This window comes from Plecotus auritus (assembly GCF_963455305.1).
Source record: "Plecotus auritus genome assembly, chromosome: X".
NCBI classification, from domain to species: Eukaryota; Metazoa; Chordata; class Mammalia; order Chiroptera; family Vespertilionidae; genus Plecotus; species Plecotus auritus.
Window position 1 is genome coordinate 143,594,035 of NC_137784.1, and position 22,377 is coordinate 143,616,411.

Consider the following 22,377-nt stretch of genomic DNA (forward strand, 5'->3'; position numbering starts at 1 on the left):
TCGCTCTGGCCCGGAGCCGCCTTTCAGCCTTCCGACGCTGCCCAGAGGCCTAGAGCGGCTGGGGCGGTGCAGAATGTCCCCGGCTGCTCGGCACCTGCGTATGCAAATTAACCCTCCATCTTTGTTGTGTTAATTTGCATACTCACTCCTGATTGGCTGGTGGGTGTCGCAAAGGTACTGTCAATTTGCATCTTACTCTTTTATTAGTGTAGATTCTCAGCTGCATTAGCAGATCTCTAAGCTCTTTTGTGTGTTTTTTAATCCTCACCAGAGGATATTTTTCCATTGGTTTTTAGAGAGAGTGGAATTGTTCAGAGAGGAGAAGGCATGTGCCCTTGTCCAGAATCGAATCCAGGACCCTTTGGTCCACAGGCTGACGCTCTAGCCACTGAGTTTTTAACTCTGAATCACAGTTCTGAGCTCTAGATAAAGTATTATGCAATGTTCAAAGTAAAAATGATCTTGGACTCCATATGATGAGAGAGAGACGGTGGGGGGAGAAGGAAGGGGGACTGGGCCTGCTCCCTCCCACAGTAACTTCCCTCCAGGTACAAGCCTGTCAATTTCCAGTAGAAGAAACTTTTTGTTCCAATTGTTATTGTTCGATTATTTTTCGTTTTCAGATCGGGGGGGAGCTTGCTTTGTTGTAAATATTTTTTCTTGATGTTGTTGCTGTTGCTTTCAATGTAGGACGCGTCGGAACACCTCATTTTATGGCCCCAGAAGTTGTCAAAAGAGAGCCTTACGGAAAGCCCGTGGACGTGTGGGGCTGCGGCGTGATCCTCTTCATCCTGCTAAGCGGCTGTTTGCCTTTTTACGGAACCAAGGAAAGACTGTTCGAAGGCATCATCAAAGGGAAATACAAGGTACTGTGTGCTGAGTGGCTGGCTTTTTGTTTTAAACTAGAGGGCCCGGTGCATGAAATTCGTGCACTTGGCAGGGGGTCCCTCAGTCCGGCCTGCACCCTCTCGCAGTCCAGGAGCCCTCAGGGGATGTGTTGATTAAAAAACAGAGATGCCGTGATTCTGGAAAACGTGTTTTGAAGTCACTGTCTGTGTTTGGATGACTTGATTGTCATGTCGACCCCAAGTCAGAGACACATTCACATTTTGGGGGCGGATGTGGATGGGAAACCGCATGTACACTTCATAGTGTTCTGACTAGTGAAGTATTGCTTTCATTATTCAAGACGTGCAGGTCATTACTGGCATTGTAAAGAGTGATGGACTGGGAGGTTGCCTATGGGAACCGTGGAGGAGTGTGTCCGGGTAGCAGACCCGGGCAGCTGATGTTGGGAAAGTTCTTTTTCTTCCCGTTCTTACTAAAACCTGTACTTTCTACTCAACAGAACCGCTCTTTCATTTTCAGCCATGCCTGGCAATAAAACCAAACACACCGGTTTCTATAACACTACACTCCAAAACTGGGAGGCCCCTAAAGTTTTCTGTTCAATTCTTCTTTTTTATCTTTATTGTTGAAAGTATTACATATGTCCCCCTTTCCCCCCATTGACCCCTTCTAGCCCCCTGCCCCCACCCCAGGCCCTCACCACCCTATTATCTGTGTCCATGGGTTATGCATATGTGTGTGTGTGTGTGTATCCGCATACAAGTTCTTTGATCAACCTCTTCCCACCCACCCACCCTCCCCCCACCTTCCCTCTGAGAGTCTGAATTCTGTTCTGTGCTTCTATACCTCTGGATCTATTTTGTTGTTCAGTTCTTTAGTAATGTTAGAATTTTATATGGGACTTGGAAAAAGGTAAAGGAAAGGGGGAAGGAAAAAAAAAAAAGAAAAGAAAGGCAAAGTAGTTTCAGAGTTACAGCCTTATTCCTTGAAGCCTAAACTGAAGCTTGTGGAGTTAAGAAGGTGAGACTAGTTTATGCTTTTTAAATTTTTTTTGGCCTCTGCACCATCAGCTTATAAAGGCATACGGGCTTGTCTTTATTTTATTTGGATTAGGATATATGCCACTGAGGAAGACAAATATCACGTGATCTCACTTATTTGTGGAATCTAATGATCAAAATGAGTTGACCAGAAAAATAAGACTCGAAGCAGGGAGGCATGGGACAGACTGACTTAACCTCGATGTGGGGTTGGGAGGGCGAGAACAGATAAATCAAAGAACTTCTATGCATAGCTCATGGACGCAGGCAATGGGGTAGTGAAGATCTGGGGGGGGGAGGTGCTAGGAGGAGGGGGTATAAGGGGGGGGGAAATGGGAGACATCTGTAATACTATCAACAATAAAAATATATACACTGAGTGGCCAGATGATGATGATCTCTGAACGCATAATAATCTGGCCACTCAGTGTATATCCTATGTGTATATGCTATATAATAAAAGGCTAATATGCAAATTGTCCCCTCAACCAGGAGTTCAACCAGCAGGCAGGCCAACCAACCACCCATGTCCCCTCCCCCTGGCCAGGCTGGCCGGACCCCACCCATGCATACACACACACACACACACACACACACACACACTGAGCGGCCAGATTATTATGTGTTCAGAGATCATCATCATCTGGCCACACAGTGTATATTTAAAAAGTGAAAAAAAGATATGTGCCAAACTCAGTTAACAGAGAGAGAGGTGTTAAGTCTAGGGTTTTCTGCTTCTCTGCAAGGCAGTTGGCCACTCGGGAATAAAATCCTGTCCAGGTACCTCAGTGTCTCAGGAAACCGCTTATAAGGAACCATCCCCGCCCCCGATCCCTGGCAGTTGAGTGGCTGCCAGGCGGCTTTCTGGGTGAACTCTGCCAAGTGACCTAGCACTACGCTAACATACGAAAAGCAGCACAATCAGTAATGCATCAGCAGCATCGTCATACCAGCCACAAGGCCCCTAGCGCGTGCACATGCTTAGTGCTCGCTGTGTGCCCTGAACTCTTCTAAGCACCTCCACTTGACTCATCCTCACAGTGGCGGGTGACACAGGTACTATCCAATGAGATTGCCCACTTGCCTGGGGAGTTACAAATATCTAATCTGCACCAGGCCTCTATCTATACTAATAAAAGGGTAATATGCTAATTAGACTAGGAGACCTTCCAGGAGAACTTACGGACGTTCTTCTGGACAAAGCCATGGTGGCAGGGCTGAGGTAGAGATAGTTAGAGGCCAAGAGGGAGGGGCAGTTGTGGGTGATCAGGCTGGTGGGGGGCGGGGCCATTGGGGGTAAGCAGACCAGCAGGGGGGCCAGTTGGGGGCAAGCAGGCCATCAGTGGGGGGCAGTTGGAGGTGATCAGGACAGCGGGGGGGGCAGTTGGGGGTGAGCAGGTCAGTGGGGAGGCAAGGAAGGGGCGAGCAGGCCAGAAGGGGGGGCAGTTGGGAGTGAGCAGGCTGGCAGGGGAGGTAGTTGGGGGTGAGCACACTGGCAGGGGGGCAGTTGGGGGTGATCAGGCTGGCGGGGGGGGCAGTTGGGGGCGAGCAGGCCAGCAGGCAGAGTGGTTAGGGGCAATCAGGCAGGCAGGCAGGCAGGTGAGCGGCTGGAGCCAGCAGTCCCAGATTGCGAGAGGGATGTCCGACTGCCGGTTTAGGCCTGATCCCTGTAAACTGGCAGTAGGACATCCTTCGAGGGGTCCCAGTTTGGAGAGGGTGCAGGCCGGGCTGAGGAACACTCCCCCCCGGCCCTGTACATGAATTTCGTGCACCAGGCCACTAGTTTGCTAATAATAAAGGCCTTCCTTTGTGTCTGTTCAGCGTTAACTTCCTTGTTTCCAAGGCAATGTGCTTCATTCCAGCAGCTTCTGGTATTCGATTGTGTCTCTATTTAAAGCATTTAATAGTATTTGTGTTTCTTTGTAAGAAACTGGGACCGTTCACACATGTACAGAAGTTACATGATTTTAAAAGTCCCTGTTCTCACCTTCCCAGATGGATGGTGGCAGCTAAATCATCATTCCTGTACCTGCAGGCTTGAAGCTTTTTGAGGTTAATAACACATTTACGCCTTCACTTGACCAACCTCACCTCTTGCTTCTATCCCTGACTTTTCTTACAAAAGCCGCAGGTTTTCAGCAGCGAAGTGTGAAGTATAGCTTCATCACTACCATCAGCGATGAGCCTCGTGCGTTTAAGTGTACTGTGCTATGACCTGTCACCACTATGTTTACACTTTTTATTATGGAAAATTTCAAACAAACAAAAGCGATGGGGAGAACAGTCTGATGAAACCCAGCTCCAATGCTTGTTAACGTGCAGCCCGTCTTATTTTGTCCGTATTCCACATCCTACTAGATTATTTTGAAGCAGATCTCAAAAATATCATTTTATCACACTTAACAGAACTGTTATCAAAATCCTGACCTCTACGGTATTTTCAAGAAATTGTTATGATATCTCTCAAAGGTAGTACATTTATGTTATCATAGTTTATAAAGTACTACTGGTCTTAAGTTATTTTAATTTAACTTTTTATTCTCATTTGCTAGCTTACTTGGTTTTTTAAGTAGATGTGAGAAAATACTGTTTAACTGGATTGTAGGCTAACATTTAATTTCAATTAACTTTTTTTTTCAATTACAGTTGACATTCAATTTTTTCAATCTTATTTCATACTAGTAGCCCTGCACATGAATCCGTGTGCCAGTAGCTCGCTGCCCCGCCCTCCTGTAGCTCCCCCTGCCCACCCTCCCATAGCTTGCTGCCCTGCCCCCTCCTGTAGCTCTCCGCCACCCACTTGTAGCTCGCTGCCCCACCCTCCTGCTGATCTGTGATCCAGTTGTTATTTGCATATTCCATCTTTATTATATAGGATTAGCTGCAGGTGTACAGCATAGTGGTCAGTTATATAATTTATGAAGTGATTCCCCCTGGCTATTGGTAACTACCAATTTTTATTTCTTAATCTCTTCACCTTTTTCCCCCAGCACCCCAACCTCCCTCTCCTCTGGCAGCCCTCAGGGTATTCCCTGTATCTGTGAATCTGTTCAATTAACCTCTTTATAAAGGACAAAAACGTATTTCCCAAATGCAGAAGGCGCAGTGTCATCTTATATCATTGTTACAGGTGGCCAGTGAGTGTCCTACACAGCAGAAGTCTAAACTGCCTGGCTTTTGTATTTAAATAAGTGACTATTTTTAAAAGGGAAAAAATTAATTAATTAATAAGTGACTGTTTTATAGCTTTGTTTGTCCCCCCTCATATACTCAGCCCCCCACATTAATTTTGGCTCCTCTGCGGAGCCACAGGAAGAGGAAACGCCAGACTGGGCTCCCTCATAAAGAGGACGGGGGAACTTGTAGCATGCACATAAGCCTAACCAATGGGCACAGACAATAGAGGGGTGAGGGCATGAGTGGGGGGGGATGGGGAGAGGGGGTAATGGGGGAGTAAGGACACATATGGAACACCTTAATCAATAAAGAAATTTTTAAATAAAAGAGGACGGGGAAGTACACTACTCGACCCCCCACTTCAGAAATCTTACCAGCACGCCCAGAGGGTTTCTCAAACCCTATCCCAAGGGCCAGGCATTCAGACTTCAGGAGCACAGCAGCTCCTGAAACTCCCTCTATGGGGGTGGGGAGCCTTTTACTGCCAAGGGCTGTTTGGATATTTACGACATCATTCATGGGCCATACAAATGTATCGACTTCAAAACTAGCCTGGCCCTAGCTGGTGTTGCTCAGTGGCTAGGGCATCGGCCGGCAGACTGAAGGGACCCGGGTTCGATTCCGGACAAGGGCACATGCCCGAGTTGCGGGCTCAATCCCCGGGGTTGAGGGGGGGGGGGCGGTCATGCAGGAGGCAGCCCATCAATGATTCTCATCATTGATGTTTCTATCTCTCTCCCTCCCTTCCGCTCTGAAATTGATAAAAATATATTTTTTTTAAATTAGCCTGCTCTATTTGGTCAAACATTTAATTAATTCATCCCTAATGCCTTGGTAGGACCAGACCAAATGATTTCAGAGGTTGAAATAAAATTTAAATGTAAAAACTAACATTTTTCATTTTGAAATTTTGTTTTAGTCCAAAGTATTCTAGTCTCTTTTAGCTGAGGTAGAAATTGGAATCATAAACATTCTCTTTTTCAGTTATTAAAAATATAACATGTAATAACAAGAACATACGTAGGGAATATTTACTGAGGCAAAATCTCATATAATGAGCAATAAGAAAAGCTCTACATTTGTCCTCCTCCTGAGAAAACAAGCCTTTCGAGTGAGATTTCTATTGTTTGCTCTGAGAATGTCACGGACATGGCCACGGGAGGGGAATATTAAATGACAGTGGATGTTGCCTTCTCACTGGGATTAACTGTCCTGTCCCTGTCCTCCCCCCCAGATGAACCCAAGGCAGTGGAGCCACATCTCGGAAAGTGCCAAAGACCTCGTGCGTCGCATGCTGATGCTGGACCCAGCCGAGCGGATCACTGTCTACGAGGCCCTGAATCACCCCTGGCTTAAGGTACACGAGCCCACGGTGGCCTCCTGCACTTGGTGGGGAAACTCGAAAACTGTACCTTGGTTGATTAATAAAGATGTTACCATCTTTGTTGGGTTAATTTGCATACTCACTCCTGGTTGGCTGGTGGGTGTCGCAAAGGTACTGTCAATTTGCATCTTACTCTTTTATTAGTGTAGATTCTCAGCTGCATTAGCAGATCTCTCGAAGGTGGCCCTCCCCACCTTGTCATTTTTCTGAGCATCATTCAGGACAGTCTTTTCATCTGCCTTGCTGTTCCTGCACATCCTCTGTACAAACATCGGAGTTGAGCCTGGCTGGCATGCTCCCTGGTTGAGTGGCGACCTATGAACCAGGAGGTCAGGGTTCGATTCCCAGTCATAACTGGGTGGCAGGTCCGATCTTTAGTAGGGGGCATGCAGGAGGCAGCCAATTCACGGTTCTCGCTCATCATGGATGTTTCTATCTCTCTCTCTCCCTCTCCCTTCCTTGGGTGAGGATTAAGAAAAAAACAACAACAAAAAAGAACTTTTTCACTTTCTTAAAATTTTAATGGGCTGCCATAAAAGAATGCTCTCCTACTGGACAAAGTCAAAAAGAATGCTCATCCATCAGAGACTGAAGGGGGGATGTGGAATTAGGTGGCCTTGAAGTTTGTTCTAGTTCGAAGATACTAGATTTTTCAATCCAAGTATTCCTCACAACTCAATGCGGGATCAGTGATGAAGTTAATTTTCAAATGCTCATTTTAATGGACAAGATCATGTCCAAGGAAACTTCATACCTTAATCACCATATGCTTAATTATTTTAGCCATATATCTGAAAATTATGACTTGTTATTTGAGCCCTTTATTATTGCTGAAAATAAAGTATTATTTTTCTCTTCGTTTTGATCTTCATATGCCTCATCTGAGAATGTTTATCAGAATCATGGAATAAAATCTCCAGTCTCCTACAATTCAATCTGTTTCACATTTAAGAATTTGCACTTTATCATTTGTTTTAGGTTACGCTTCTTCACTTTTTTAAACAGTTATGGATGTTCGTTGTCCTTCTTGTTTTTATAGGAGAGAGATCGTTATGCCTACAAGATTCATCTTCCGGAAACAGTAGAACAGCTGAGGAAATTCAATGCAAGGAGGAAACTAAAGGTAAATTAAAGAAATCGTCAAAACGCCACACATTCCGGGCCAACGTGGCTCAGGGGTTGAGCATCCATCCACCTATGAACCAGGTCAGGGTTCGATACCCAGTCAGGGCACATGCCCGAGTTGTGGGCTTGATCGCCAGTAGGGGGCATGCTCGAGGCAGCCGATCCATGATTCTCTCTCATCATGGATGTTTCTCTCTCTCTCCCCCTCTCCCTCCTCTCTGATATCAATACAAATGTATGTATTTTAAAAGACAGACATGTGCCCTGACCGGTGTGGCTCAGTGGATAGAGCGTCGGCCTACGGACTCAAGGGTCCCAGGTTCGATTCCGGTCAAGGGCATGTACCTTGGTTGTGGGCACATCCCCAGTAGGAGGTGTGCAGGAGGCAGCTGATCGATGTTTCTCTCTCATCGATGTTTCTAACTCTCTATCCCTCTCCCTTCCTCTCTGTAAAAAATCAATATAATACATTTAAAAAAAAAAAAAAAAAGCCAGACATGCATTTGATGATCATGTTTGTTTCTGTCCTGGGGCCCATGAATATATCCTAGTGCTGACCATTGTTTTCCTAGCTAAATTCTCAGTTCCAAAAATTACCACCGTTTCAATAAGATTTTGATTTTTTAAATCATGTACGGTAATCCCTAAGTATGAGTCTAAACAATAAGTTATATTAAATGAAGAAAAGTCATATTTTTAAATGTGTATTATTTTTCAAATTCATAGCAGAGATAAAATTACTTTAAAAATAGTAACTGACTTATTATCCATTATTATTGAAGGTGAATCTAGGCCACATTTTCTCAGACTGGCTCTTTCCTCTTTGTTTTACAAGTCCTTGGCAGAAATAATTATTAAGATGGTACCGAAGAAGTTTTCCAAGACTTGCATTTTTTTGCTCTGATATACACCTGAACCAGTGTAGCCTACGAAAGAAAAAAATCTTATTATCCAAAGTGAATTTGGGTCAGCTTTTTTTGTTGTTGTTGTTCTGTTTGGTTTTTGTTTTTGTTTTAATCCTCACCCGAGGATATTTTTCCATGATTTTTAGAGAGAGTGGAAAGGAGGGAGCGGGGCGGGGGGGAGGGGGCAAGAGAAACCTCGCTGTGAGAGAGACACATCTATTGGTTGCCTGCCACATGCTCCCCCACCAGGGCAGGGGATCAATCCTGCAACCCAGGTATGTGCCCTTGACCAAGCATCAAACCCATGACCCTTTGGTCTGCTGGGCCAACGCTCTAACCCCTGGACAGACCAGCCAGGGCCGGTCATCCGTTTTTGAAGTCACTTCTCCCCGCCCCGAGAAACATTCATTATGCTACGTTCTCAGTTCTCAGACACATCCAGGCCTGTGGCCGTGTGGCTCAGGTCCGCCCATCACAAGAAACATGGGCCCGAAATAGCCGACGTGGTGACTAAGATGTACTTGGACAGAGCCGAGCTGTCACAGCAGAAAGCAGTCATGTGAACTGACCACATCCCTTCGCGGGGAGATTTCAAGTTTCCTGACCCACCAAACAGCCTTGAATCGGGAACATCAGCAGAGCGAGATTCAGCGCCTTGGGGGAAAGCAGGCTCCACCTGCCCTCAAAGAAGTCCTTCTCCCTCTTCTGCAATCGCCCTGGCTCCCCGAGCCCCCCCCCCCCCCCGCCCCCCACAGCTTTCCCCCAACGAGCAGCTGCGCGTCCGTCCTTCCTCCCAGACACTGATGTTAAGCTTCTCAAACGGTGGGCAGCGCCCATATCCGTCTGACTCCCTCGGAGAGGGTTAAAAGGAAGTTCACAGAAAGCAGGAGAAAGCTGCTTTTGCTCTTAGTCAGAGGGGGAACTTCTATTGTTAGTGGTGAGAAGAGAGAGGAGTGCAGCATTGTGGGAAAAAGGGGGGCTTCGGCGCAGCATCGCCTCAGGTGGCACCTGGCTCTGACATTTACAAGCTGGATAGACTTGAGCAAGTTATTTCAACTCTCTGGGCCTCAACTTCCTTATCTATAAAATGGGGATAATGATAGTAGCTAACTCAGGGTTGTTGTAAGGTGTTTTTTTTTAATATATTTTATTGATTTTTTACAGAGAGGAAGGGAGAGGGATAGAGAGCTAGAAACATCGATGAGAGAGAAACATCCATCAGCTGCCTCCTGCACACCTCCCACTGGGGATGTGCCCGCAACCAAGGTACATGCCCTTGACCGGAATCGAACCCGGGACCCTTCAGTCCACAGGCCGATGCTCTATCCACTGAGCCAAACCAGTTTCGGCTGTTGTAAGGTTTTAATGAATTAAGACATTACAGCAGTTAGCAGAGTACAAAGCAGTCGTAAGTGTTCCATAGATTTATTTGCTAATCATTATTATAGTTGTTACTGTTTTATTATTATTTTAATGGTAATACCTTTGATCTGGTACTCTAGACCAGGGGTCCTCAAACTTTTTAAACAGGGGCCAGTTCCCTGTCCCTCAGACCGTTGGAGGGCCGGACTATAGTTTAAAAAAAAACTATGAACAAATTCCTATGTGCACTGCGGGCCCGGGACGCGTCGGCTGCTAAGCAGGACAGGCAGCGGCACCCGGCGGGCCGGATACATGTCCTCGGCGGGCCGCATGTGGCCCGTGGGCCATAGTTTGAGGACGCCTGCTCTATACAATTAAGCAAGAAAACAAAATAAAAGGCAGCCAGATTGGAAAGAAAGTAAAATTGTCTTTGTTTATAGCTGGCATGATTCTGCATATAGAAAAATCCTAAGGAATCTTCCAAAAACTATTAGAAATAAGTTTAGCAAGGTTACAGGATACCAGATCGCTGTATTGCACACTTTAAAACGGTTACTTTTATGTTATGTGAATTTCACATAACCCAATTTTGTATGCCATGTGACAAAATATTCTTTTTTAAAAAATGTTCTTATTGATTTTAGAGAGAGGAAGGGAGAGGCATAGAGTTAAAGAAACATAGACCCGCTGCCTCCTACACACCTCCTACTGGGGCTCAAGCCCACAACCCGGGCATGTGTCTTGACAGGGAATCAAATCGGTGACCTCTTGGTTCATGGGTTGATGCTCAACCACTGAGCCACACCGGCCGGGCACAAAATACGCTTAAATACTGGCTTTCACTGTGGCACACTCGAGGGATAGGACACATCCCCATAGTAACAGCTGCTCACTGCACCACTCAGCTCATCGGAGACCCCCACTTCCTCCCTCGGCCCCAGACATGCAGGTTGGAGGGCTGTGTGTTTATCGGAAAAGCTCCATGAGTGATTCTGACCTGCCCACCTTATTGGGAGTTATAACGCTGAAGCACAAACTGTAAGGGTTCTACAAAAATCCACCACATGCCCATACCGTAATTTAGTTACCCAGTGGGTAGACATGGAGATTGCTCCCCGTTTTCCATGGCCATAAATACCATTGCACGGGCTGTTTTCATCAACAAACCTTTGTAAGGCTCTGATTACATTCTTAGGGTAAGTACTCTGCTACTGGAGTTGTTGTGTACACATGTATTTTAGATTTTTTAAGTGTACACATGTATTTTAGATTTTTTAAGTGTTTGTATTTATTTTAGAGAGAGGGGGAGGGAGAGGGGGAAACACCATTGTGAGAGAGAAACATTGATGGGTTGCCTCCATTACGCACCCCAACTGGGGACCGAACCCGTAACCCGGGCATGTGCCCTGATCAGGAACCAAACAGGTTACCTTTCAGATGAGGCGCAACCAACTGAGCCACGCCAGCCAGGGCTGTATTTAAGATTTTTTTTTTTTTTTTTACAGAGAGGAAGGGAGAGGGATAGAGAGCTAGAAACATCGATGAGAGAGAAACATCCATCAGCTGCCTCCTGCACACCTCCTACTGGGGATGTGCCCGCAACCAAGGTACATGCCCTTGACCGGAATCGAACCTGGGACCCTTCAGTCTGCAGGCCGACGCTCTATCCACTGAGCCACACCGGTTAGGGCGATTTTTTTTTTTTTTTTGTATTTAAGATTTTTGATCTCTATAAATAACTTGCCCTCCAAAAGGCTTATACCCCAACAGGTGTTTTGGCTAGCAAGTTTATTGTTTTTGCAACCTTTTTCTCATTCAGAAAGTTTTACTCCGTGCCAGAATACTCCATGCCAGAATATAAAACAGTACTTACTTTGCTGAAATTTCAGGACACTTACTCAGTACTGGTTATAATAGTATCAACACTCTACCATCAGAAGTTGTTCCTTTCCACAACAAACTTCCATTTTGGCATTTAACCTCCACAGCACACGACAGGCGACAATAAATCCCCAAAGAGAACATTATGTGGACAAAGGGAAAGCATTCACATCCTTTTCAGTCTGTTTCAAACTAGATTTTTTTTCCCACATTTATGGAGCCCTGCATGTGATTTGAATTACCATCATACACTTCTGTTTCTTTGTCTTTATCATTTTATTTGACATCTGTGAATGATGATGGAAAATTCCTTTTCCCCATTTTGGTTACCAGACATTTCACATGTTGGTTTGGGAGGGGTGCCCTTTTATTTAACGCTAAGCTCTAGAATGTGCATACTTCCATTTTGTAAAATCCTCTGGAAACAATACTCTAGAAACAATACTTCCTTTAATAAACTGCCCAGGTCTGAGCGTGAGACTAGATATGATGGGGATCGTATTTTCTCACAGTGAATATCGGGGTGCCTGGGACAGACTGCCGTCCAGATCTAGAAAACCTGTGCCCTGTGTGTCTTAAGGAGGCACCCCTTGCTCTAACCCTGGCTGTCACGTGCTTGACGGAGTTGCTAAGCAAGATGCGGGGGTGGAAAGGGGGGAGGTCTGTGGGTGTGTGAACTTGTCTCCCTAGGGAAGGGGCTCAGGAGAGAGTCCGTTCTAGAAATCATCCCCTTTGCTTCAAGAATCATTTCTATATTTAGCGAGCAAACCCCCCTGCAGTGAAGTATGTTGAAGAAATTCTGTATAAATAGAAGCAACAGTCTGTATTGGGTAGGTTTGTTGCAGTCCGTTCAGGCCATGGTGAACTGAATCCATGTGATTGAATGTAGGGGACAAAATCATGTATTCCTTGTATATACAGAAAGTGAGGGAGATGTCTGATCTCTGATAACTTTCTACAGTTTTCTTTTATTGCTTTTGCAAATTGCAGAAGTATCGTCTGCATGCATCTCTGACTTACCCATGCATTGGTCTCTGGGGCTCCTGAAGTACGTGAACTTGGGCTGACACTAACCACTGAGCAAACCAGCCAGGGCTAATATGAATAAACTAGAGGCCCGGTGCACGAAAGTTTGCTTAGGAACGCTGTTTTTCAGGACTTCATAGAACTGCACCACCCAGTGCAGCAGCCGCCAGCTGTGTGTAGCTACTTACATTTTAATTTTAATCCTATATAATAAAAGCCTAATATGCTAAGTGTCCGGTCGTCCAGTCAACCAATCAAAGCATAATATGCTAATGATATGCTAAGGCCATTCAACCGCTCGCTATGACATGCACTGAGCACCAGGGGGCAGGTGCTTCAACCGGTAAGTTAGCTTGCTGCTGGGGTCCTGCAGATCAGAACTGAGTGAGATGGGTCAGACATGCCCTGGAGCCCTCCCGCTGTCCCTCCCACGTCCCTCCCTGGCCCCGATCGTGCACTGATGGGGTCTCTCGGCCTGGCCTGCGCCGTCTCACAATCCGGGACCCCTCGGGGGATGTCGGAGAGTCAGTTTCAGCCGGATCCTGCAGGCCAGGCCAGGCCAAGGGACCCCCCACTGGTGCTCGAATTTGTACACCAGGCCCCTGGTTTATTAACATTAGCCCTGGTTTGTTTTCCTCAGTGGTTAGTGTCAGCCCAAGGACTGAAGGGGCTTGGGTTAAGTTCCAGTCAAGGGCACGTACCTCAGTTGCAGGCGTGGTCCCCAGTCCCGGTTGGGGCTCAAGGCTCGTGCAGGAGACAACTGATTGATGTGTCTCTCTCACATCGATGTTTCGCTCACTCTGTGTCTCTCCCCCTCCCTTCCATTTAGGACCTAATTCTTACATGTAATCAACCGAAATCCTTGGACTGCCTTTCCCACCTTCTGGTTATCTCTCTTCAGCCTCGCCCTCTCCCAGTTTAAGGCTTTGGCTGCAGTGTTCTGCATCCGAATCAGATGACCCTCTCTTGAATTCTGTGTTGCACTCCTATTTGTATGGCCCTGGGCTGAGCTTTTCCCCCTCGGTACATTACACTGTGCCTGGGGGTTACCTTGCTACCTGAGTACAAAGCCAGTTACTCTACATCTTACACCGTGTGTCTTGTATTTAGACTTCTGAGAATGTACCTGCCCTTGTGGCTAGCAAACTTCATGGTTTCTGAGCTCAGAATGGAGTACGTGTTGGTTTTTTGCTCTTATATCTGTGTTCAGCTCTCTTGTTCCTGACTTACTAACTTGGTTGCCTCCTTAAGTGCATGGAGTAGTTGAACTTCGCAGAAGTCTGAGCTAAGTATTTTCTTGTTTTCACTTCCTTAAATGAAACACAGAATCATTTAGCAGCCAGCATTCCATTTGGATGGTTGACATATGAGCTATAACTATGATCAAGTTAAGAATTAATTATTGCCCTAACCGGTTTGGCTCTGTGGATAGAGCGTCGGCCTGCGGACTGAAGGGTCCCAGGTTCGATTCTGGTCATGAGCATGTACCTGGGTTGCGGGCACATCCCCAGTAGGGGGCGTGCAGAAGGCAGCTGATCGATGTCTCTCTCTCTCATCGATGTTTCTCTCTATCCCTCTCTCTTCCTCTCTGTAAAAAATCAATAAAATATATTTGAAAAAAAAGAACTAATTATATGTAGTTGTCTTTTTCTTTGAGTTTAGAATCTGCCTTCTCCTTTTTGGATTAATTTGCTCAGTAGAAAATTGCATCTTTAATATTAGTTGTCTTAACATATTGTGAATAATTTTCTTAACTCAAATTGATATGTTTTACTCTCAAAACAAACTAAAGTAGACCTACTAAATTAGATAGAAAAATTTTTAATCAAGGATTTAATAAAGTAGGCAGTTTAAATAACTTCTTGTATAATATCTGTGCTCTTTAGTAGCTATAGGGGTTAGCAAACTATGAACTGGGCTCCAAATCTGGCACACCACCTATTTTTACATATAAAGTTTTATTGAAGCACAGCATGTACATTGATATATGTATTGTCTATGGCTGCTTTCACACTATAATGGCAGAGTTGAGTAGTTGCAACATAAAACATATGGCCTGCAGCCCTAAAATATTTACTCTCTGGCCCTTTACAGGAAAAAGATTGTTGACCCCTGGTATGGTAAAAACCCTTAATTTGGGGAGAGTAGTTAGAGGACCTCAATTCTGTCTACTCTTGGTTCTGTCTCAAAGTTGGCAGCAACCTTAACAGGTTGCTAAGCCTCTCTGAACCTCAGTTTCCTCATCTGCGAAAATGAGTCTTTTAGAATTAATCATCTCTAAGCTTGACTCTCAAACTCTAATAAAATTCTATCTATAATAATAAAAGCGTAATATGGTAATTAGACCAGATAGCTGGATGTCCTTCTAGATGAAGCCACGGCGGTGGGGGCCGAGGCAGAGGTGGTTAGGGGCAATCAGGCAGGCAGGCGAGCAGTTAGGGGCGATCAGGCAGGCAGGCAGAGTGGTTAGGGGCAATCAGGCAGGCGGGTAAGTGGTTAGGGGCAATCAGGCAGGCAGGCAGAGTGGTTAGGGGCAATCAGGCAGGCGGGCAAGTGGTTAGGGGCGATCAGGCAGGCAGGCGATTGGGCCTGCGGGATTGGGCCTAACCCGGCAGTCGGATATCCCCTGAGGGGTCCCGGATTGCGAGAGGGTGCAGGCCGGGCTGAGGGACACGCCCCCCACCTGAGCACGAATTTCATGCACCAGGCCTCTAGTAAATCTATAAAGAGTCTTGGAACCATTTTGCTGATTTAATAATAGCTTTGTGTTGAAAATTCAAACCACACGCAGTCACTAAGTTTAGGAAACTAAATAAACAAAACTAGCCATACGACCAATAAATTAGGAACTTCCTGCTACTGTTTTAAAAGAATTTACCTCTCAGGGCCCTTTTACATGGCGCTTTCTCAATAGTATAAGTACTTCTAGATCTTTCACTTCAGTGCTAAGAAACTGAATTGGACTTCATTTGGATGTAAAAATAAGGCATCTCTAAAATTTTCGTTTCAATGGGTGGGAAACATGGTTTGATTCAGAAAAATTCCATCCCCACCCAGCTTTTAGGGAACATATGTCATATGTGAAGTGAAATAAGCATCAACTGTAGAAAGAAGAACTCAGCATTCTCATCAAATTCTGCGTAAGAGCCTCTCATGCATTAACCCTGGACTTCGAGAAATCTAAAACGTTGCCTGGAATGGTATCACCAAGATTCACTTCTCTGGTTTTTGTTCTTCCCTTTCTTTAGTCTGTCTCTTTCCATTCCTATTTTTTAGAAAGAAACCCTGCCCTGGCTGGTGTTCTCAGTAGTTAGAGCATTGGCCCGTGGCCTGAAGGGTCGCGGGCTCGACTCCCAGTCAAGGGCACGGGCCTTGCTTGCAAGTTTCCCAGCCCTGGTAGCGGGGCATGTGGGAGGCAAGCAATTGAAGTGTCTCTCTCCGGTAGATGTTTCTCTCTCCTCCTCCCTTCCACTCTCTCTGGAAATCAATGGAAAACATATCCTCGGGTGAGGATTAAAAAAAAAAAGAAAGAAAGAAACGCTAACATGACTCCTCCCCCACACACAAAAAAGAATCTTGCAAAAATGTATTTCTATTAATGTTTTCATATATTTATTAAGTGCCTGTAAACATAAAAGATTTCTCTTTCTGCCCTAGCTGGTTTGGCTCAGTGGATAGAGCGTCGGCCAACTGAAGGGTCCCAGGTTCGATTCTGGTCAAGGGCACATGCCCAGGTTTCGGGCTCATCAATGATTCTCTCTCATCATGGATGTTTCTCTCTCTCTCTCCCTCTCCCTTCCTCTCTGAAATAAAAAAATATATAAAATAAAATTAAAAGATTTATCTTTTCAGAAAAACGGAAGAGTTCAACATTTTAGATGTACACCTACTTCAGTGCATTGATACTGAGGTTGCCTAAATGAGCAGCAATAGGCTGTGCTCATGCCCTGTCCAGTTTGGCTCAGTGGATAGAGCGTCGGCCTGCGGACTGAAGGGTCCCAGGTTCGATTCCGGTTAAGGGCATGTACCTTGGTGGCGGGCACATCCCCAGTAGGGGGTGTGCAGGAGGCAGCTGATCGATGTTTCTCTCTCATCGATGTTTCTAACTCTCCCTCTCCCTTCCTCTCTGTAAAAATCAATAAAATATATTTTTTAAGAAAAGGCTGTGCTCAAGTTCTAGCTGTGGAGGGTTCGTAATTATTTGCATTTACAAACTGCCTTACAGTTTGCAGACACTTTCAGAACATTCTGACTTTTGATGATCCTACCCTAAGTTATGTCAGTTTTAATGTCCTCGCTTTACAAAGGAGAAAGCTGACGGGGTTAAATGAATGGCTCAAGTAGCCTCGTGTGGCAGAGTCAAGGAACACACCCGAAGGGTTGAACATTTTGGCCGAATAACTTGTATGGTTTTTCTAGTTACTGAAACAATCCTTCCCAGCCGCTTTCCGCCCTCAGTCCTGAGGGATGCCGTGCACGCAGTATGACTCACTAGAAGTCAGGAGAGGCTGTGCGTGTGGTTTAAGAGAGTCACGTGGACTTGGTTCTTCTGTGTGGCCCGACAAGAGCAACACATAGTCACTGTTAACAACAAAAGGAAAGGGGGGGAAAGGCTTCAAAAAAGAAAAGTGCCTCATATTCCTACTACCCAGAGATAATTATTGCTAAAACATTTTGGTATATGTTCAGTCTCTTATATCTATACTAGTAGCCCAGCGCACGAATCTGTGCGCCAGTAGCTCGCTGCCGCCCTCCAGTAGCTCTCCGCTCACTGCCCCGCCCTCCTGTAGCTCCCTCCGCGCCCCTCCCCTCATAGCTTGCTGCCCTGCCCCCTCCTGTAGTTCTCCGCCACCCGCTTGTAGCTCGCTGCCCCACCTCCTGCTGATCCATGATCCGGCCGTTACACTTCACAGCATAACGACCATTTGCATATTACATATTTATTATATAGGATTAACCCTTTTTTCCAAAAATGAGGCCATACTGTAGATTTTTTTAAAGCTCTTTTATGTAACTCATCACAAGCATCTTTTCGTTTCTTTAGACATTCTTCTGCAGCATCATTTTATAGAGACTGCAGAGTATTCCGTTTGTGGTATGTGTTTGAGTTCGAGATGTACTGTAAATGGTGGCGTATACTTTTGCAATCCCCAACAGTGTCATTCTGGTATATACACATGTGATTGATTTGAAGGTGTCAAAAACTATTTAAAATTAGCCCAGCTATCATAGTTTTAAATGACAGTGGTTGAGCGTCAACCTATGAACCAGGAGGTCAGAGTTTGATTCCCGGTCAGGGCACATGCCCAGGTTGCGGGCTCCATCCCCAGTGTGGGGCATGCAGGAGGCAGCTGATCCATGATTCTCTCTCATCATGGATGTTTCTATCTCTCTCTCGCTCTCCCTTCCTCTCTGAAATCAATAAAAATATATTTAAAAGGAAATCATTTAAAACTGCCCCTTTTCTAGTTGTCATGTCCTATATAGTTGGCTTTTCTGAATAACCCTTAAGTAAGCATTTGTTCATTAATTTTTATATTTATGTATTTCTTTTCATTTTTTCATCTCTTTGCTTTAGGGTGCAGTCCTAGCAGCTGTGTCAAGTCACAAATTCAACTCATTCTATGGGGACCCCCCTGAAGAGTTGCCGGATTTCTCCGAAGACCCTACCTCCTCAGGTAATGACCATCCATCCACTCACCGATATGAATCATTTGGTGTCTACATCCTTTCTCTTCCATTCGGAATCGGCCTTTTTCAGCGGAACTAGTCAGATCCTCTGAGTGATTCTAGGGAAGTCTGGCAGCAACCAAATACCATCCACATATGTCTGGTTCCTTTTCATGTCACTTGTTTCTTTTCACCTCAGAATGCTTCTTCCCCTTCCGCCACCCCAGACCCAGTTTGCACTTCATCCATCCCACATTGTGGTCCATCTTTCTGCATCTTTCTGATTACCTTGGACCTCAATAAAAAGTGCTGGTGTAAGATTTCCCCCCTGTCAGCCATAGCAGATCAGACTTTGCCACAACACTGCTTTTAACTGAGTCTTTCCGTGTAAAGCTGTCTTGTGAGTTATCTCTTGAAACAATTTCTGGGTTCTTCTCTTTTTTTAAAGTCTCTAACACGTGTATTCAAGCATTCACGGGAGAAGAACATACAAGAGTTACCTATTTCGATGAAATGTATGTGTAGGTATTCCTGAAATACCCACCAGTGTTCACGAAATTTTATTATAAAACCAGAGGCCCGGTGCACAAAATTCGTGCAAGAGGAGGCCTAGCTTCCCTCTGGCACCCGGAACCCGCGCTTCCCTTGCAGCCCCAGCTTCGTCTGGAAGGTCATCCGGAAGGATGTCTGGTCTAATTAGCGTATTACGCTTTTCTTATTATAGATGCTCAGATTTTCATCTTACCAGTGAGGTTTTCTCAAGTATCACTTCCTAAAAATCCATGGGATCCATATATACATATATATAAATGCATGTGTGATAGTTTTTTATTTTATTTATGTATTTCTTTATTAATTTAACTCCTGCCTCATATACCCTGTGCCCTCTGCCTTTCCTTCTTTTATTAAAGCCCCTCGGTGTTTGCCACCTGGTTGACTTTGCACCGTTGCGTTGATTTTTGTACTCTCGACCTGGCTCACTCAGTGTTCATGGGAATCTGGGCCCGGGCCCTTCCTGAAGTATGAGTTGCTTATCCTTCCCTGTGGCAACCACGGGCATCGGGCAGCCCTTGCGCTTCTCCCCTCTGTTCATACATGTGCACACATGCCTCCACCTTATGCAGAATAGCAGGCTCACAGGTCCCCTTGCATCAGCTCTGTACAAGGTAGGGCAAAAGTAGGCTTACAGTCGTGAGTACATGAAACACAGGGTTTATCCTCATATTGTTATTTATTAACTAGAGGCCCGGTGCACGAAATCTGTGCAAGAGCAGGCCTTCCTTCCCCCGGCTGCTGGCACCGGCTTCCCTCTGGCACCTGGGACCCAGGCTTCCCGAGAAGCCCCAGCTTAGTCCGGAAAGTCGTCCAGTCTAATTAGCAGATTACGCTTTTATTATTATAGATTGCTGTGTACTTTTCTATATGAACAACTCGACACCTACTTTCGCCCACCCTGTAGTTCCTCATTTTGACTTTTACCAACTGGGATGTGACCCTTCCTCCTCTGAGTGTAGGTGATTTCCCAAAACACTCAGAAGTGGGGATCTTAGAGGAGAGACTGAGGAGAAGGCCTGGCTGTCTTCCTCTTGTTCCGGCTTGGTAATGCCCAGAGCCCCTCCCGCGGGGGGGCAAGGCTGGGGGGGTTTATGGATATGGTCCCGGGGCTCCCTGTAGTTCCCTGTCAGTCCTTTGTTCCCTTCACCTGTAGCTTTTTGTTGTTGTTCCTTAGCTCGGACCCTTTTTCTCTTCTCCTCACACTCGGTTTATTTCTTTATTTTTTTAAGTCCTTTTTTGTTGTTGTTGTTTGCTCGTTTATTTCCAAGATCAGTTTTTTGTATGTGTGTTTTTCTTTTTCATTGATATCAGAGAGGAAGGGAGAGGGAGAGAGAGATAGAAACATCCATGAGGAGAGAGAATCATTGATCACCTGCCTCCTGCACGCCCCCTACTGGGGATCGAGCCCGCAACCCGAGCATGTGCCCTTGACCGGAATCTAACCATGACCTCCTGGTTCCTAGGTCAATGCTCCACCACTGAGCCACCCTGGCCGCACCTCACACTCAGTGTACAGTTGGCCCTGTCTCCAGGGAGCAGCTGGGTAATGGTTTTATGTTGTACTGAGACTACATGAGCTAGTCACATGCGTGGGCTGTATTTGGAGTTTTTAGATCAAAGCCTCTAGCACCATTTTCATTTTGGAAATGGACCTGCAGAGCAGGGTGGTCCCTGTATGGCTGAAGGGCCCCGATCGCTCAGGCTTCCCCTTAAAGCGCCTCTGCCCAGCGAGAGCATCCTCAGCTCCATCTCCTCTCTAAAGAGCCGCTTCCCTTTCAGGGCCAGGAAAGCGGGTCTTTCCTTACAGGCATGCGTACTTCCTATTAAATTCACTTCTGTGGCCCAACATTTTCTACTTCCCAATGCGGTCTCTAAACGGTGTGCTTGAGATACTGTCTGATTACAGTACTTGCTTTTTAAGTAAAAATGACATTTCTTACCCTGCCCAGCAGTGAGCCCTCAAGCCTTTTTTTTTTGGTCTTTTTAAAAATTCCTGGATCTTCATGATCCTGTAAGCACTCTCTATCTTCATCTGACGTGCTAAATGCCTCCCAAATAGTTTTAGCCAGCACTGTCCAGGTGCCGCCAATAAAAGAGAAACGAATGATTCTGTAGTGCGCATGTGTGATCTACCCTAAATGAAGAGGGAATTTTGACCTACTGAGACATCAAAGACGCAGAAGAAGTTGGAAGAAAACTCGAATATTTTCCTAACTCTCCCATGGCTGTCAAACTATTCAGATGTCCCTCAAGTTAATTTCTAAAAGGAAGCCCTGTAGAGATGTGGAGGGGTGCCTCTGCCTGCTTTATCAGCATCATTGGTCACCAGCTAGCTGCCAGCACCTTCCTCTCTGCAGCTGGAGTCACAGAACTTGACCTTTCATAAATTAACTCATTTTTCGCTTTTATCTCCTCCTTACTTTTGAAGATTTTCATTCATTTAAAACCGAAATTCTTCTCTGTTTCATGCTAACCCTTAAATTCTGCACCATTGATCTGAAGTTCCCAATGTTGTCCTTTCCACTGCATGCGTTTGTTGACAGTACAAAACAGAGCACATAAAAGTTCAAGTTCCTCTAAGCTCATGGCAAAAAGAGAAGACTAATTCTAAAGCATGAGCCTGGGGGGAGTGGGGGGGGGGCAGGGTAAGAGGGCAGGCGAGGAGGGTTAGGGAGAGAACAGCGTAAGGTCACCAACTACCCTTTCTTTTCTTTTCTTTTTTAAATATATTTTATTGATTTTTTACAGAGAGGAAGGGAGAGGGATAGAGAGTTAGAAACATCGATGAGAGAGAAACATCGATCAGCTGCCTCCTGCACACCTCCTACTGGGGATGTGCCCGCAACCAAGGTACATGCCCTTGACCAGAATCGAACCCGGGACCCTCCAGTCCGCAGGCAGACGCTCTATCCACTGAGCCACACCAGTTTTGGCTACCCTTTGTTAAGATGGACTGTTTTCCATCTTTACCTAATGCCTTTTCTATTCTTTCTTGAAATGATAATAAATGCTAGGTACTTAGATTTTTTTTTTTAATGACCTGTTAAGCAAAATGCAAAGAAGCTAACAATCCTATTTTGGTCCCCCCAAAATTCTACTTCAAATCGCAATTTAAAAGCAAATTTAAAACGAATCCGCCTCCCCACTGGCCAGCTAAAGAAGCATCTCGCAGGTGTAGGAATGCTGCTGACACTGTAGAGCAATTTTCATATGAGATTCTCTTCTCTTTTGATTATTCACATTAGTGTGTTCATATATTCGCTCGAATTTCTTTCGTTTAATCTTCTGCTAAACAGTATGTTGTAGCTTTGTTACTTGATAACCCAAAGTGGAAAACTGCTCTGTTCCCATAGCTCACCTCAAAGAGGGCAGAATCAGAACCCAGCACTTGGATGACTGAAAC

At 45.4% G+C, this 22,377-nt stretch overlaps 1 protein-coding gene across 14 annotated transcripts in view; it reads left to right on the plus strand.

Annotated features, from left to right (window-relative positions):
- The window catches only part of CASK (calcium/calmodulin dependent serine protein kinase), a 311,008-nt gene that overhangs the window by 206,584 nt on the left and 82,047 nt on the right, over nucleotides 1-22,377 (plus strand). For all 14 annotated transcript variants that reach the window (XM_080652074.1, XM_080652077.1, XM_080652069.1 and 11 more), the window contains exons 7-10: nucleotides 691-866; nucleotides 6,301-6,423; nucleotides 7,490-7,573; nucleotides 18,328-18,427. In XM_080652074.1, the coding sequence (XP_080508200.1) occupies nucleotides 691-866; nucleotides 6,301-6,423; nucleotides 7,490-7,573; nucleotides 18,328-18,427 (483 nt within the window). The remainder of the gene's footprint in view (nucleotides 1-690; nucleotides 867-6,300; nucleotides 6,424-7,489; nucleotides 7,574-18,327; nucleotides 18,428-22,377) is intronic.